Here is an 18,986-nt window from a genome sequence, read left to right as displayed (position 1 = left end):
AAAAAAAGTTCTCTGCAGTTAAATGCAGTGTTTTACCACAGGAACCTTTAAAACACGGTATTTTCTATGTAGTCAGTTCCCACTACATATACCTTAAAAAAAATTCAGGTGAAATAAAGAAATGCTATTGCAAAAAAACAGATTTTGACAGAGAAAAACCTTACAAATGTGAAAGAAACCCACATTGACAAACTTACAACTGTTAACATGCATTCAGGAGGGCATGCACACAGGTTTCAATAAAGCCTACATGACCGAACACAGTCCCAGTTGACTGGTGTCTGATCCCTCAGGAAGGAGGCAGGACAGATTATTTAAAAGCTAAGTTCAGTTTTTTTTTCTAAAATCCAGCTTCCCTATGTACCAATATACCATTAATGTATTTTGTTGCAGAAAAATAAAAGCCTTCTTTGATTCTGAGAACAAGGCCTTACCTTAGTTCTAGCTATATTTCTTTGAAAGCTTCAGAGACTCCCTGGTATACAGAGGATCCAGCAAGACACAAGGTGGTGTTTACCAGTTGACCTCATTAACACAACTTCACCCATCAATGTTTTCACAGCACCCCGGGCATTTCTTCACAGGTGTATTTGCCTGGCTTACCCAGGGTCCCTTCAGACAGGCTCCAGGCGCATGCTAAACTCCCTGGGGCCACATGCAGCCCACAGGACACTCCTGGTGTAGTGCAAGGGCCTGCCTGATTGGATACAGAGTAATTGGATAGATGGTGTGTCCTCCTATTATATAGTTTTGGTAAATCTAAAGGAGATTGTACAGTATGATTGTATAGTGTATGGCCACATTTATATATCTAAAATTACCTAGTTGCGCTTTCAGTGTCATTAATTGTTAACGGCACACCAAACACAGAAGCAAACACACATTTTGCCACATGAGAAAACTGTTGCCAAAATGTCCCATGAGCTACTTTGCCACATGTAGCGCAGCCCATTGAAATCAACGGGCTGCCCTACGTGTGTCACTGGAAAAGCAAGCCAAAAAACATGTGCTCCCACTACTCTAGGTGTGAATGGGGCCTGAAAGTGAAATGATGCGTTTACATAAGAATAATGAGGCTCTATTCACATCTGTGTGTTTCCAAACGCATGGCAAACTACACAGAAAATGTGCGGTTTGCCACGTGTTTCAGAAATGCTGCAAATGTGCATCGTGTTTGTGTTGTCATTACATGTTAAAGGCTCCCCAAGTGCAGCAAACGTACCAAAAACTGCGTTAACGCACTCCAAAAAAATTTCTGGAGCTTCTCTACAGTGATTGTTGGGTGTAGGGCAGCCCATTCAAGTGAATGGGCTGCCCTATGCATGACGAGTTAAAACGTTCCAAAACACCCAAAACAAACGTATGCTGGAATGCAAGTTTTTGCTACGTGGAAATGTGAATGAGGCCTGACAACTGAGTGTCTCCATCCACTCCCTCCTATTCCCTCCTATGTACTTGTATAAAATGGCCATACCCTATGCAATTTGATTGTACAATCTCTGTACAATTGCCTTTAAATTTACCACAACTATGGAAAAGGAGGAAACACCTGAACAATTCATTCAATTTGTATCAAATCAGGCAGGCCCTTGTACTACATAGCTGATGGGAGATCTAAAGGAGATTGTACAGTCAGATTGTATAGGAAGTGGGTGGAAGATAGTATTGTAATGAAGTAGGTGTGGTCCATAGTAGTGAACACACTCTATTCACACCCTCTTCCCTGATGCAACAAGGAAATTAAGGAATCTGAAAGTCCTTTTAAAAATACAAATAAACTGACAAGATTTTAAACCTCCTGTGGATAAGGTGAGCAAAAAGCAAATTGTGATAGCTGGGCCACAAATGGCATTTGAAAATGCTTCTATTTATTATGAAAACTGAAATTCTGCCCAAAAGATAGTGTATTAATCTGGCCATAGATGGTTCGAATCTTGGCTGGTTCTGCAGGCACTGGCCAAGATTCAAACCATCTATGGGCAGACTGATTGTACCATTGATCAACCTGGGAACAGCCAGCATGTTGCAATTTCCATGCAATTATTGCCAGCGGCTATAGCCGCTAGCAATTATCACTGTGTTCTCCCAGCAGGGACGGCTCCTCCAGCCGGGAGAACACAATAGCTCTGTGGGAAGGATTCCCCCATAAAAAGTGACTGTGTTGATGGAGGAATCAAGCGATTGTTTTTTTCATGCAACCCATGGTTACAGGAAAGAAAATGACACCATCAATGGCTGGGTTTAGGGGCATGACAGACAATAGAGAAAGCAAAAAAAAAAAAAACTTTAAATTGCCTAAAGTGTTTTACATTTACTAACCTTGCCTTTGGAAAGCTCCTGGTGAGCCAACGTAACCAATCGCTGAACTTTAGCGGCTATACACAAGTACTTAAAGAATCGCTGATGAGATGACCAGAACTGTGCCCAAAGAGATTTCCGAGATTCCAATCCTAGCCAATCGGCTGCCGTCTGGAAAACAGTCAGTGCTTCTGCCCACTAAGAACAGATAACAATATTGAGAATTACAATGAATGTTATCAAGAATTCAGAATATCACACTGTGAAATATGATATACCAAATAACTTTACATCCCACAAAAGCATTCCAAGGACTATGAATGTTACAACCATTGAATCCTGCTTCTGCTTCACGCTCCACAGTAGCATGCCTTTATCCTTCAGATCAATACACAATTCCCAAATTACTGACAGCAACTCACAAAACCCATAATGCTCAAGTGTTGTCTTATGCTATACTACAGCAATCTCCCTTGGACTTATAGCAGAGTTCCACCGAAAAACAAAATTAAAAAAAGTCAGCAGCTACAAATACTACTACTAATATTTTTTTAAAATTAAAATAATCATCATGTTATACTTGTCTGCTCTGTGCCAGCCCCGAACCCCCTCTTCTGGGGTTCCACAATGGCGCTGCCACTCCTCCTCTTCACTATCCGCCCCATAGAAAACCACTTGGTATGGGGGCAGACGTGCGGACTCAATCCCAAGCCGGGCTGCGTGCATCCATAAAAAAATGGAAATATTTGCCAGCACACCATGGAACAGCGTAGATAGCGTCCAAACGTGTAGTTTATTGCATGATCACAACACACAGAGAGTGCAACGTTTCGGAGTCACGCAGGACCCCTTCGTCAGGCATGTGATGCATCACATGCCTGACGAAGGGGTCCTGCGTGACTCCGAAACATTGCACTCTCATCACATGCCTGATGAAGGGGTCCTGCGTGACTCCGAAACGTTGCACTCTCTGTGCGTTGTGATCATGCAATAAACTACACGCTTGGACGCTATCTACGCTGTTCCATGGTGTGCTGGCAAATATTTCCATTTTGACTTGAACCAGTATCCAGCTGGTTGTTGCTGCAGCACCCATATTTCATGAGCTTATCCAGGAAAGTGTGCGATGGGAATATGAAGTACCATCCATAAAAAAACACACACACCGTGGTTCTGCCCCACCCCCTTCCCTCCTCACAGCCTTTGATTCACAGCAGCGGGAGCCAATTGAGGACTCAGGCAAGGGAGGTGATGGAATACATATAGTTACATAGTAGGCGAGGTTGAAAAAAGACACAAGTCCATCAAGTCCAACCTACGTGTGTGATTATATGTCAGAATTACATTGTATATCCATGTATGTTGCGGTTGTTCAGGTGCTTATCTAATAGTTTTTTGAAATTGTCGATGCCCCCCGCTGAAACCACTGCCCCGGAATTCCACATCCTTGCTGCTCTTACAGTAAAGAACCCTCTATGCAGTTTAAGGTTAAACCTCTTTTCTTCTAACTTTAGTGAGTGGCCACGTGTCTTATTAAACTCTCTTCAGTTTTATCCCTATTGTGGGGTCACCAGTATGGTATTTGTAAATTGAAATCATATCCCCTCTCAAGCGTCTCTTCTCCAGAGAGAATAAGTTTAGTGCTCACAACCTTTCTTCATAACTAATATCCTCCAGACCCTTTAATAGCTTTGTTGCCCTTCTTTGTACTCGCTCCATTTCCAATACATCCTTCCTGAGGACTGGTGCCCAGGACTGGACAGCTTACTCCAGGTGAGGCTGGACCAAAGTCTTGTAGAGTGGGAGAATTATGGCTTTATCCCTGGAGTTAATCCCCTTTTTAATGCATGCCAATATTCTGTTTGCTTTGATAGAAGCAGCTTGGCATTGCATGCTATTGCTGAGCTTATCATCTACTAGGACCCCCAGGTCCTTTTCCATCCTAGATTCCCCCAGAGGTTCACCCCCTAGTGAGTAGATTGCATTCATATTTTTGCCACCCAAATGATTTTACATTTTTCTACATTAAACCTCATTTGCCAGGTAGTTGCCCACCCCCATTAATTTGTTCAGATCTTCTTGCAAGGTTTCCACATCCTGCGGAGAAGTTATTACCCTGCTTAGCGTCATCTGCAAATACAGAGATTGAACTGTTTACCCCATCCTCCAGGTCACTTATGAACAAATGAAACAGGATTGGTCCCAGCACAGAACCCTGGGGGACCCCACTTCCCACCCCTGACCATTCCATGTATTCCCCATTTATCATCACCCTCTGAACTCTCCCTTGTAGCCAGTTTTCAATCCGTGTACTCACCCTATGGTTCATGCCAATGAACGTTTATGGGGAACTGTGTCAAATGCTTTTGCAAAATCCAGATACACCACGCCTACGGGCCTTCCTTTATCTAGATGGCAACTCACCTCCTCATAGAAGGCTAATAGATTGGTTTGGCAAGAACGATTCTTCATGAATCAATGCCGATTACTGCTAATGATACCATTTTCAATACTAAAATTTTGTATATAGTCCCTTATCATCCCTTCCAAGAGCTTGAATACTATTGATGTTAGGCTGATTGGTCTGTAATTCCCAGGATTGTATTTTGGCCCTTTTTTAAATGTACCTTAAATACATTAAGGTAAAAAACTTTTAACTTTACCTTAACTTTAAAGTGGTTCTAAAGTCTTGATTTTTTTGTTCCTTAATGCATTCTCTGCCTTAAGGTAACAAATACCCCACTAATTATCCCCCCCCTCTCTAAACACTGTGTCTCCTGTATCAATCCAGCACCATGCCCGCCTGCAGCTCTTCTCTCCACTCTTCCTCTTCTCACAGGATTCACTGAAAACGCTGTCAGTCAAATCCAGTGAGGGAGTGGGGTGGGAGGGGCAAGATGAGCTGTGGACACAAACAGTTTAGCTCAGGAGTGCACCTACACAAGCGCCCCCAAAGCACAGGGCTTACTATGGGGGCACTCGGAGAAATGGAAAAGTGAAGATCGCTGGCGGGAAACCCCAGAAGAGGAGGAAAGGGGCCGCTATGTGCAATATCCTTGCACAGAACAGGTAAGTATAAACCCCTTATTTTTTTATATATGAAAAGAAATAAGTGCCTTAAATATTACTTTAATTATAAAATAACTGTGTAGCGTAGACTAGGTATAATACAATAGTTCTTTTCAACCTTTTACTCAGAGCTTGTGATAGGTATTTTTGTACAGTTTCAAGTGGTTAGAGAGATAAATAAAGACTGTAAATTAAGCACATTTGGGGAACAAAATGTACTGTTAAGAATAGAAATGATAAAATAATGCAGTAGAGTACCTAAATGTGTTTTCTGATTCTGCTTCCTTATACAGAATTAATGTTAAAGTGGAAGTTTAGTCTAAAACTAAAATCTCTAAATCTACTAGAAACCACATTCTAAGACTAACCCATCTGGCCCTGTAAAGCAAAAATCACTATACGTAGCTTTTCTAAAGCCGATCCGGTCCAGTCTCCAGCGGCGGAAGCTGTGTGCAGGAGACAGCCGACAACAGCTGGGTAATGCCTGGGAAGTGAAATCACCCACAGAGTTACTATGGGGCTTTCGTTATGGGCTGCCTCTTCTGCACAATCCCACAGAGAAGCTGCCACTGACAGCTCAGCGTGGGACCGGAGCAGCTTCAGAAAAGGTATGTATAGCACTTTTTGCTTTACAGGGTTAGATAAGGTTAGTCTTAGAATGTGGCTGCAAGTAGATTTAGAGGTTTTTTGTTTTAGGCTGAACTCCCTCTACCATCCCCTGGTCAGATCAATGCCAAGGATTATGGCTACGTACTAAAGGGATAATTCTGTATACCTGCAACAGGCTGGGGAAAAAAAATGAAAACTAAGAAGCTATAACTTGGTTTTGTGAAAGTTTTAATATGTGCCCATATATCATGTTTTAAGTGGGAGGGGTCCTCTGTTCAGTGCTGTCCTTGAAGAGGACTGGGGAAACTTTCACCACTGTTACTGAATCAATTTTTTTGCACATTTCATATTCTCTCTGGTTGATTCATTCAACTGTCATATTTAACTGATTCTTACCAGCAGGGCTGCTCGGTTATACATTTTTTTATAAGATTCATTTAAGGGGATTTCCTCAATTCTGAAGTTGACACCTGTGAAGCTCAGCTGCCTTGCAATGTACATGCCGCTCACTTTCATATCCATGGCAACTATCTCCATGGCACCCACACCCCTGAAAAAGAAAGTTGAAATAAAACAAAGGGGGCAAAACAGGATTTTACACTAAAAATTAAAAGAAATAAAATGTTCATTATATGACATAAAGTTATAGATGTAAGGTCACCCAATGAACAAGCCATTAAGCCATGTTGTGAAGAGAATACCTTTTCTCAATAGCGTGCAAGAACTCATCAAAAGTGCTAAAAGACGTGCCCTCTCCCCAGATACCCAACCGACTCATATAGATCATATTCTTGGGCTCGGATGCACCTGTGATAACAGAGTTACAAGGAAAGTGAAGCTATTCAGTGAAAAATATGGATTTGTTGAGTTGCACCAGAAAGTGTGTACGAGTTGTATTGTGTAATACTATATAAAGAATAGGATAAAGAATAGGAAAAATAAATTATAACTCACCTGTGGCACTAGCATATACCACTCGTGCCAAAGGTAAATTGTTCTGTAGCTCTAGTACTGCACGACCCATTTTGGTGCAGGAGGCATTCTTGGCTTTGTGACATTCATCAAACACAATCTACAAATGCAAACGTCAAGGCAGAAATATACAAGAAAATGTCGCCCAGTGAGCTTGACACACACACACTTTCATATTGCTGCTTACATGCATTCTAAAAAAATTCAGATTTTAATCCTAACTATTGCTTTCCACTTAATCAGTTTTTGTAGAGTGCTGAAAAAGATTACATTAGTAAAAATAAAATTGCTTGAGATAGCAAACAAGCTACAACATCATTGAACAAGAACAAATATTTTCTAATCTGTATCAGATGCTTGTCTGAAGCAGCTCTGAGAAAAATTTGATAAAGAATGATTGAAACCTGCCATAGCACAGTTCCATTTTTCATAGTTAAGTTAAGTGAAATATGCATGGACACCTTCACATGAACACCATTTTACAATAATAGTGATTTATTCTTCCATTGTTTGTAGCTAAAGATGGAGGGGTGGTGGAGGAGGAGGAGGAAGTGGGGGTAGAAACTAATTTTGACAGAAATTGGTGGGGGACAGGATCTTATCATAAACAAGAAAGGAGAAGGAATTAATGGGAGGGAAATGTAATGTTTGTGTAAGGATAGGAGCTGATGCTGGAGAGATGGGGCAGAAAACCCATCTTAGGGTACAGCAGGGACATGACACGTGTGATCAAAGAAAGGGGAGAATGTGGCTAAAAGAAGTTATTTTAATGGTAGCTTGATTATTAAGAGGGTACAAAATGTACAGAGAAGGGATTTGAAGATCAGAGGAGATCAGCTTGTGATCTATGGAAAGGGGATAAAAGAAAGAAGACTGATCAGAGTCAGACATAGGGAGGAAAGGGGCCTTTTTTTATTCTTTTTTTGTTTTAATTTGTAACTGGAGCTAAAGGAGTTGTGACGGCAGTTGTAAAGGCATTCTATGCATTAAGATAAAAAACCTTTTGTGTTTAGCAGCCACCCCAGCACCCCCTAATTACTTACCTGAGCCTCATCTCTCTCCAGCAATGTCCACGAATGTGTAAGCCATCCGAGATACACTTCCTGATTGGCTAAGACATAGCAGCAGCGCCACTGGCTCCCATGGCCGTCAATCAAAATCAGTCAGCCAATCCGAGGAGAGAGGGGGTGGGCCAGGTCAGGCTCCGTTTCTGAATGGACACACGGAACTGTGACTCAGCTCCAGTGCCCCCATAGGAAGCTGCTCACAGTAGGGGCACTCAATAGGAGAGAGGTGCCAGGAGCAGCAAAGAGGGACCCGAGAAGAGGAGGATCCGGGCTGCTCTGTGCAAAACCAACTGCACAGAGGAGGCAAGTATAACATATTTGTTTTTGTTTTTTTAAACGAGACTTTACAATCACTTTCATAACGACTAAAGAGCAGCAACAGGATTCAGTATATCTTATAAAGCATGGTGTGACTGCATCCTACCGATAAAAAAAATAAATTCTCCAGTGTGTCACTTTATAACCACATCTTATGAATCAGAGGAATTAGGGAAAATAAAAATAAAATTACAATAGAGTATATTATACTCCAACTAGAAATAGGAAAAAAGATAAAAAAAACAAGAGAGGGAGTTGGGCTGAGGAGAAGAGTCGTGGGGGGGTGCTGGGGAGAGTCCATCCAGATAATTGATATATACAGTTAAGCTATCAGAATCACCAGAAAAATTGAGTTAAATAGAGTGAGAAAGGGTGCTAAAGAGGTGGAGGATGAGAGGAGAGTCAGGGAAGAAGGGACCATGGTTGAGGAGACTGCAATACTAAAAATATACAGAAGGAGATTTTAAAGTGTTACTAAACTCGGGATACCCATGTATTCACTATATCTAGTCTCCCACAGTACACACAACATGAAAATGCAATTATTTTAGTAAATATGAACAGCTAAATACCTTTTTTCATCAGCAGTATATAGCAGTCTTGTGACTTCCAAAAGACTCTCTAGCAATACACACCAAACTGAACATGTGGAGCCAGTCCCCTGGCTCTGTATGATCAGGAAACATGTTGGGGACAGTGAAGGTGTAGAGCAGGTATATGCAATTAGCGGACCTCCAGCTGTTGCAAAACTACAACTCCCATCATGCCTCTGCCTCTGGGTGTCATGCTTGTGGCTGTCAGAGTCTTGTTATGCCTCATGGGACTTGTAGTTCTACAACAGCTGGAGGTCCGCTAATTGCATATCCCTGGTGTAGAGGATCCGAGGAGACAGGATCAAACAGCCTTTTTACACAATACAGAGGATTAACCCCTTTGGTTCCACAGTGAGTATAACAAGCATTATTTACTGCATATATACACTGTTTTTACTGTTGTGGGTTTATTAACACTTTTACATAAAAAAATAGAACTCAGAATGAGGTAGTGGAACTGGTCAGGGCAGAAATGGACATGGTACATTCCCCTAAACATGTAAAGATAAATGCATGCAAGAAAGATTCCATAACAAAGACAGGAAGTGTTTGCTTTTCTTTATATTATAACAAACTTATTAGCATTTACTTAGCACCAAGTTATCCTATTGGGGTCATAAGAGTATATGAGTTTTTATGCATAAAGGATACCACTCCATCAAAATTCTCACCACACCAGTCTCGTATTTGTTTAATTCGTGTACGGTGTTGACCTCCGGCCTGACTCTCACCAATAAGTGCTGAATAAGTGGCAAATAGGACACCTTCAGAGGCAGATGTGTCTCCATATTTGATCTGTGAAAAAAAAAAGGCAAGCCATTTATAAAACTGCAATAAAGGCATTTCAAGGTGTGATAGGTGTTGATTCTTGCATGCCTGCCTTAACTCCAATGTCAGCAATTGTAAGCTAAAGTTTTTTTCTTTATTATTCACATACCGGGGGGGGATTTGTGAACAGGTGAGAGCTGTGGAGTTGGGGGTGGGGGGGAGAGATGAGATTTGTGAAAATTGTAAGAGGCCAATCGGCATAATAAGGTGTTCCCCCCATAACAGGTTTTTATTGTCATTCTTTCCGGTCAGCCTATAATGTCATTACAGTGGGGTTATTGGCTGGCCGCTCTGCTATAAGAGTTACGGGGGGTGCACAAATTACTTGCCTTGCCCTGGGCGCTGACAACCCATGCTACTGTAAACAAAGAAAACTGCCTCCTAACTTTTTCAGCTGGCTCCTAGATTCAAAGCAAAATTTGTCAAGCCCTGGTGTACATGAGAACTCATTTGCAAAAAGATCTGGATATCAGACCCTTTTAGATAAATGTTGGTAGATGAATCAGCTTGCCAGTGTTTTTCAAAGAAGGGAATATTGAACTTGAAAGCTTGATTGACATGTGATGTTATCATTCTAAAACATGTTGATATGTTTTAGAATGATAACAGACTGACTCACCTTGCTGAGGGCATGTACTGGAATACAACTGGCATCAATATCACGCAGATCGCGCTCTGCATCACAGCGCAGGTCATTGGATACACTAAACCTGTGGAATAAAAATATATTAGTAAAATATGTGAAGACTCTCAAGCATGGAGAGGAATATCAAGAAAGGTGAAATGAAGCAGTACATATAACTATATGGAAATAAGTACTAAAACAACCACTTCAATATGCATATCTTACATCTATACTGCCAGTGGACTTGGACCTCTAACAGGAAGCCAACCACCAGGTAATGTGAAGTGGCAGTTAACCAGCAAGAACTTCAACATCTGCAACTGAACAAAAAACAAATAAAATGCAAAACAAAAATGCAGATCTTACCACAGAGCTTTTTTTCTTCCCTTCAGGTAGTTCTCTAGGATAATGCCAGCAACAGTACGCCCCTTTCCGACCCCAGCACCATCTCCAATCAGAAATCCAGCTCTCTGTCCGCAAGGTAGGATTACTTCATGTTGCTGAGGAACACAGCAGAACATACATAAGATATTAAGAACAATGTAGTAAAAAAGACAAATCCAGTTGTCTGTCTACCACTCATGCTTACCTGGCAAGCATATACAATAGCTTCAAGCTGCAAAGCAGAAAGCAGCCCCCTGTCAATAATAGTACAGGGGAGAGACAAAGTATAGGTGACATCTGGAGGGGGGACGCTGGACAAAGTGCTAGTCTCCACTACTCGATCAGGGTGCTGTATGCCGATTTTAGCTAAAAGAAAATAGGAAAAGTAAGCATGTCAAATATCTCAAGGCAACATGAAAACACAAATGGGTTATAAAATGTCAACAATTTTTAATGAGTATGCAAAAACTAAACTTATTTTTGTTTGAAAAGAGTGGGAAAGAGTAAAAGCCTCTTTCGTGTTTTTTTCTTTTTTTTTTTTTTTAATTGTGTCCCACTGTAGAGATTTTGCTTCACTTCCTATCTTAGAGATGCAACAGAATGTGAATGGAAATTTCCCCAAAGGTAGGGGGCAGTACAGGACACAGGATCTTTAGTCTTTAAACATGGGTTATATGGAGTTACTTTCTGATGACTGGACACTGGTTAAAATGAAAGCTGCAGGGACATCCACTAAATAGGGCCTCCCACCTAGCAAGTTCATAATAAACAGAGGGAAGAAATCTGTGTACTGTACTGTGCTCAAAGAAATTGATTTTACTGGTAAGTCAAAAATCCAGTTTTCTTAGCTGTACAGTACAGGAAACAAGATCTTTAAGTTTTATCCTAGAACATGCAAAACAGTCAACCGATCAGGAAGTTGCAGAAGGAGCCACAGTGACTATGGTGCAGCCAGAAATCTTGATAGGAGAACCACCTTAGAGAAAAAAAACCTCCACAAAAAAAGAGGTAAGCTTCTTAGAGAGAGAAGAGGTCTATCACCTAATAACACTAGCAAAAAAACAGAGGCTAGCTGGGTGAGAGATTCCAATCACCTGGAGGTAGTTGCATATAACCAATAGTTAAAACTAAATGTCCTGTATGGTACAACTGTCCATCTATAAAAATAATATATATATATATATATATATATATATATATATATATATATATATACACACACACGGGTTACAGGTTGCCACTGGAGTCCTCTTCCACTCCTTCATGACAACATCACGGCGCTGGTGTTAGAGACCTTGCGCTCCTCCACCTTCCGTTTGAGGATGCCCCACAGATGCTCCATAGGGTTTAGGTCTGGAGACATGCTTGGCCAGTCCATCACCTTTACCCTCAGCTTCTTTAGCAAGGCAGTGTTTGTCTTGGAGGTGCGTTTGGGGTTGTTATGTTGGAATACTGCCCTGTGGCCCAGTCGACAAAACGGAGGGGATCATGCTCTGCCTTCAGTATGTCACAGTACATGTTGCCATTCATGGTTCTCTCAATGACCTGTATCTCCCCAGTGTCGGCAGCACTCATGCAGCCCCAGACCATGACACTCCCACCACCATGCTTGACTATAGGCAAGACACGCTTGTCTTTGCACTCCTCACCTGGCTGCCACCACACATGCTTGACACCATCTGAACCAAATCTCAGACCACAGAACATGGTTCCAGTAATCCATGTCCTTAGTCTGCTTGTCTTCAGCAAACTGTTTGCGGCCTTTCTCATGCATCATCTTTAGAAGAGGCATCTTTCTGGGACAACAGCCATGCAGACCAATTTGATGCAGCGTGTGGCGTATGGTCTGAGCACTGACAGGCTGACCCCCCACACCCCTTCAAGCTCTGCAGCAATGCTGGCAGCACTCATACATCAACAAAGACAACCTCTGGATATGACAATGAGCACGTGCACTAAACCTCTTTGTTCAACCATGGCGAGGCCTGTTCTGAGTGGAGCCTGTCCTGTTAAACCACTGTATGGTCTTCGCCACCATGCTGCAGCTCAGTTTCAGTGTCTTGGCAATCTTCTTCTAGCCTAAGCCATCTTTATGTAGAGCAACAATTCTTTTTTTCAGATCCTCAGAGAGAGTTCTTTGCCATGAGGTGCCATGTTGAACTTCCAGTGACTAGTATGAGAGCGATAACACCAAATTTAACACACCTGCTCCCCATTCGCGCCTAAGACCTGGTAACACTAATGAGTCACAGGACACCAGGGAGGGAAAATAGCAAATTGGGCCCAATTTGGATATTTTCACTTAGGGGTGTACTCACTTTTGTTGCCAGTGGTTTAGACATTAATGGCTGTGTGTTGAGTTATTTTGAGGAGAGAGCAAATTTACCCCGTTATAGAACCTGTACACTCACTACTTTACATTGTAGCAAAGTGTCATTTCTTCAGTGTTGTCACATGAAAAGATATAATAAAATATTTACAAAAATGTGAGGGGTGTACTCACTTTTGTGAGATACTGTGTATATATATATATATATATATATATATATATATATATATATTTTTTTTTTTTTCCCAAGACAATATGGCAAAAAGAAAGCCTCATCTGGCATGAAGAATGTATTATTCTGTTACCTTAAATAATGACAAAATATTTGCCAAATCTGCAGACCACCTTGAAAAGAGTCTTCTGCTGACTGAACAGGTGGTAAACGGGGTTAAGAGTAGGACAATGCCCAAAAATTCTTCAAATATATTAAAATGATAAAAAGGTCAGGTCTGACCATGCCTTTACAAGATAATTTAGAGTTGGTGACTGGGGAGAAAGAGAAGGCTAAGTCAAGGGTCCAGGCTCAAGTCCATAATGGGGATAATACTGACATAGCCCCAAAAGAACCCCAATGGCTAAAACTGGTATGGTCCAGAAACATTAAAGCAGAGTTCCGCCTGAAAACAAAATTAAAAAAGTCAGTAGCTACAAATACTGCAGCTGACTTTTAAAATAAGGACACTTACCTGTCCAGGGTGCCCGCGATGTCCTCACCCGAAGCCGACCCATCCCTCGGCTCTGGGAAGAGGGGTCGGAAATGGCGTAGATCACCGCGGATACTGTGGCAATCTTTTGCTGGAAGTGGGAGCAATTACCTGGATTAGACAGGTATCTGCTCCCTCCTCCCCCCCTGAAAGGTGCCAAATGTGACACTGGGGGGGAGGAACCGGATCAGCGGAAGTTCCATTTCTCAGTGGAACTCAGCTTTAAGACAAAATAAAGTTGAATAAAGCACCCATGTGTCTTCAAAAAGTTGAGCTTTGTTATATCAAAGTAATTGTTTCAAATATTTAAAGATTCTTAATTGACTGGCTCAGTACCACTAGATTGACACAATGTCAATGCGGTGCCTATATTTATAAAGGGTTTAAAGGAGTACAGCCAAAGCTCGTTTGGCTGTACTTCTCCTGTGACTAGTTTTCAGCAGATGGTGGGTTGAAGTCCCCTGTCTGCTGACGTCACAGAGCCGTTCCAGGCTCAGGAAAGATTACAATCATATAGTCGGGATTCACCTACATGGACCGGCACCCCCTGAGCTGGCTGCTCCCACCCCCTCCACAGCCCATTGCTCCAGTGCGCGCGGGGGCAGAGAGCCAGGGGCAGAGCAGAGAGCCAGTGACTGACAGTCATCAGCTCTCTGGAGCTTTTAGAACCAAGCGATCAGCGATGTTTGATCGCTTAGTTCTCAGAGTTAGAGCCGGGAGTCAGAGCGATGCTGCATCCACCTGGGTATGAATCTACAAAAAAAAAAAACCCCATACTTGTCTTTAAAAGTCTTTAACAAGTAACTACAGCCCGGTTAGTTTAACCGCTACGTATAGTCAGGAAAACTTGAGAATTTGATGGAAAGAAAAAAATAAACAGAGTTCTGGCTTGAAAACAATATTTTAGACAACAGACAGCATGGAATCACAAAAAAATGCTTTTACATTAAGTAAGCAAAAACTTAGGCAAAAGACTGGCTGTGGATATAGTATACTTGGACTTTGTAAAAGCGTTTGATGCAGTAGCCACACAAGACGAATGTGTAAGTTATAGTCTACAGGCTTAGAAAATTCTGTATGTAAATGGATAGAAAACGGTCTAAAAATCCGTATTCAGAGAGTAGTGATTAATGATTCATACTCTGAATGGTCTAAGGCAGTGGTCTCCAAGCTGTGGCAATTTGCATGACTTTATCTGGCCATTGGCGCACTATTCCTCCCACTAGACACCAACGATGGGGCACTATTCCTCCTACTGTCACCAATGATGGGGCACTGCTGCTCCCACTGACAGCAATGCTTAGGTAAATGTGTACAAATCATATACATTACTGCGCTAAAGACTTATGGAAAAATAGCAGCTAGCACTACAACCCAACAGAAAATTGTGCAAAACTTAACAAGTGACAAAATGCAGCGCTGAAAATATATAACCAATTGTAAACATTTATACAGAACAACGAATGGTGATGACACTATATGCAGGCAAAACAGCGTAAAAAGTGAATATGTGCAATAAGTCCAGAAGTAAAAAATGTGAATATAAAATAACCACTGTGTGCTGGGACAGTTCAGATATAAATAGAAAAATGTCCATTTCAATGGTGTTCAAAAAAAAAAAAAAAAAAAAAGCTTTATCGTTTTCAGCCAAGGAAGCTGCCAACTTTGCCTCTGTTTAATCTACAACTGCCATGATGCTACACATGTGATCAGTTATGACACCAGCCATTGGATGGTTTGACACTTTGGCTGAGAGCACAACCAATGGGAGTGTTACATTTCCGGCACATGCCGGAAATGAAACTGTTTTATGAATGGGTTTACATGCGCTTTAAGGAGTGACCGTAACATTTGCAAACACCTCTCAGAAAAGAGAATAAACTCTTACCAGAATGTATTGACTCAACAGAGTCAAACAAGCATGAAGTTGAAAACGTCAGAATGGTGGTCAAGGAGGGATCTTTAAGGATTTAACACCGCGACTGTCCACACCAAGTAACTCTCTTGATAGATCATGAACTCCAACATTTATAAAAAACAAGAAACCTCCACATAGTGCAAAACAGTCTTAATAAAGAATTTTTTTAAAAGGTAGAAAACTTACAACAATACTGAAGAAATGAGCATTAATGAGATATCTCCATAACCGTGATCACATAGGAATTTGGAAGTACAATGACATGCAGCAGGCTCATAGACACCCAACACATTTTGCCCACAAAGACTTCAACTGGATTACCCCATATTGTTCTTTTTGAATACCATCGTTTTATATTTATATCTGGATTGTCCCACCACACAGTGTTTTTTTTATATTCACATTTTTTTCTTCTTGGATTTATTACACATATTCACTTATTGCACATTGCACTTTATTACCTGCATATGGTGTCACCACCATTGTTTTATATTATATATATATACACACACACACACACACACACACACACACACACACACACACACACACTTGGTTGTATATTTTCAGCGCTGCATTTTTTTCACTTGTTAAGCAATGATGAGGGGCTATTCCTTCCACTGACAGCAATGAAGAGGGGCAATTCCTCCCACTGATACCAATGATCAAGTACTATTATTCCCAGTGACACCATTGTCTACTCCCACTTGTCCTAGACTTCCCCCCTAAAATCTGAGGGGTGCTCCGGAGACTGCACTTCTGTCTATACTACTGGGCTTGGTGGCTTTTCAGAAGCAAAGTCTGCTACTTTTTTTCTATCTGCTGCCAGACAGTTGATCCCAGTGTTCTGGAAGACGGATACCACCCATTCTTTATCCTTGTGGGTTCCACTATCAATGATAAGTGGTAAGTGGTGCACCCCAAGGTTCAGTGTTGGGACCCTTCATTTTTAGCTTATTTATTATGATATAGAGTTTGGGATTAAAATTGTGTTTGCAGATAACCCCAAACATGTAGTTTAAAAATTTCATTGGATGTCTCCAAATTACAAGCAAACCTTAACACATTGTTTTATTGGGCAACTGTGTGGCAGATGAGGTTTAATGTTGATAACTGTAAAAAGTTATGCTCTTGAGGGCTAAAACATGCATGCATCATACATTCCAGGAGAACAGCAGATGGGAAAGTCAATGGTAGAGAAAGATCTGGATGTTCTGGTACAGCACAGACTTAATAATAGCATACAATGCCAAGCTACAGTTTCTAAGGAAAACAAAATCAATTCTTGTATTAAAAGAGGTATAGACTCCAGAGAGAGATATACAATTTTACCCCTATACAAATCATTAGTAAGACCTCATCTGGAATATGAAGTTTAGTTTTGGGCACCAGTTCACAAAAAAAAAATAAAAAAAAAATGGGGGGGAACTGGAGAAAGTGCAAAGGAGGGAAACCAAACTGATAAGAGGCATGGAGGAGCTCAACTATGAGGATAGATTAGCTAAACTGAATTTATTCTGTCTTCTGAAGAGGTGATTAAGAAGGGATATGATCACCATATATAAATACATAAGTGGTCCATATAGTGAACTTGGTGTAGTTATTCACTTTAAGGCCATTACAAAGGACAAGGGGGCCCTCTTTAAATCTGGAAGAAGAGATATAATCTTCACATACATAAAGGCATCTTCACAGTACAAGCTGTGAAAACATGGAATAACTATTTCTGACCAGCTGAGTAGATTGTTTTTTAAAAAAAGTTTATTGAACCAGGGAATATCCGATTGCCTTCTGGGGAACAGGATGGAATTTCTTTATCCTGCTGAAGCAAACTGGAAGGTTTTTTTCTGCCTTACTCTGGATCAACTGTGGGTAAATGATTCTGTATTTGGGGGGGGGGGGGGGGTCTATTTTTTCTTGTCAAATTTGTTTATTGATTTTGAAAATATAAACATTGGTACAATTAACAAAATATTGATTACATTAAATGGTAGCATTAGTTTTTTACATATCAGAACTTAGTATTTCTTGTAGTTACAAGCAATGAAAGACTTAAATAGGCTATATGTTTTAGAAAGACTAAGGTGTTACAATCAATTTTAACAACTTTATAATCAGGAGCAACGAAAGATGAAAAAGTTGTTAAACTTTTAACTTTGAGTAATATGTAATAAAGAAATAATATTAATTACTACGAGATTCAGTTATTGTATTATAATTGAACATTATAAAAGTGGATGTTTCGCTACCATTTCGTTATGTAAAAATAAATAGGAGAAGACAGGATAGAATAGAATAAGGAGAAAAGAAAAGAATTAAAGGAAAGTAAAGATAATAATAAGAAAAAAAGTCTGGATTAGTAGAGGTTTCCGGGGATTTCTTAGTAACAATATGTACATAGTATCTTTTTATCAGTTATTCAAAACAAAGTTATTAAGTTACCAAGGTCTTAGTAAAGAAGTGTCAAAATCAGGAGAAAGAAAGTGGGTCACCCAAGGACTCCAAATTTTCTCAAATTTAGGTATGTTATCATTGGATATGGCATCTGTTTTCGAGAGGATCATGGCCTGATGTATTCTATTCGTAGTTTCAGAAAGCATTAATGATGAGGACTTCCACGCTTTGGCGATGGTCTGCTTTGCGGCTGTGGTAATTTGTAGGAGGAGTTTAAATTGTGTATAGGAGATTTGGGTAGGTATTAAATTTAGAATCGCAATTGTCGGATCTGGGATGATAGATTTCTTGAATAATTTAGAGAGCATTAGGAATATTTCCAAAAATTTTTTGCTATATGGCAATCCCAAAAGATATGAAAATGCGTTCCTAGATCACCACAGCTGCGAAAGCAAAGTGGAGAGTATTGTGGAACATATTTCGCGATCCTAACAGGGACCAGATACCAATGCATAAGTACTTTATAGTTCGCCTCTAAGGCTACTACATTATGAGAAGATATTTTGGTATTGGCCCAGACTTTATTCCATTTGGATGAGTCCATGTGAAAACCAAGATCATTCTCCTATTTTTCTACATAGGAGGGTGTTTTTGTATCAGGCAAAGCATTCGGGTGACTATGCAACATTGACACAAGCCCCTTTGAGTGGGGGTCATTTTTACAAATACGTTCAAAATGCGTTATGTCACATAGATTATCTCTACCTTGTATAAATGGCATAAAATTTTTTTTGATCTGTAGATAACGAAAGAGTTCTGAATCTGGAAATTGATTGATTTCACATATTTCAGGAAATGTTTTAAGTGAAGTGGTCGTT

General features: G+C 40.6%; 1 protein-coding gene across 4 annotated transcripts in view; it reads right to left on the bottom strand.

Annotated features, from left to right (window-relative positions):
- SBNO2 (strawberry notch homolog 2) overlaps positions 1-18,986 on the bottom strand; it is a 172,698-nt gene that overhangs the window by 56,837 nt on the left and 96,875 nt on the right. For all 4 annotated transcript variants that reach the window (XM_073597129.1, XM_073597137.1, XM_073597147.1 and 1 more), the window contains 8 exons: positions 10,969-11,129; positions 10,746-10,879; positions 10,374-10,464; positions 9,578-9,721; positions 6,931-7,048; positions 6,678-6,783; positions 6,373-6,526; positions 2,320-2,496 (listed from right to left, as the gene is read on the bottom strand). In XM_073597129.1, the coding sequence (XP_073453230.1) occupies positions 2,320-2,496; positions 6,373-6,526; positions 6,678-6,783; positions 6,931-7,048; positions 9,578-9,721; positions 10,374-10,464; positions 10,746-10,879; positions 10,969-11,129 (1,085 nt within the window). The remainder of the gene's footprint in view (positions 1-2,319; positions 2,497-6,372; positions 6,527-6,677; positions 6,784-6,930; positions 7,049-9,577; positions 9,722-10,373; positions 10,465-10,745; positions 10,880-10,968; positions 11,130-18,986) is intronic.

The sequence above is a fragment of the Aquarana catesbeiana genome, linkage group LG01 (genome assembly GCF_042186555.1).
Source record: "Aquarana catesbeiana isolate 2022-GZ linkage group LG01, ASM4218655v1, whole genome shotgun sequence".
Lineage (NCBI taxonomy): Eukaryota > Metazoa > Chordata > Amphibia > Anura > Ranidae > Aquarana > Aquarana catesbeiana.
This window is presented reverse-complemented; position numbering and strand designations above follow the sequence as displayed.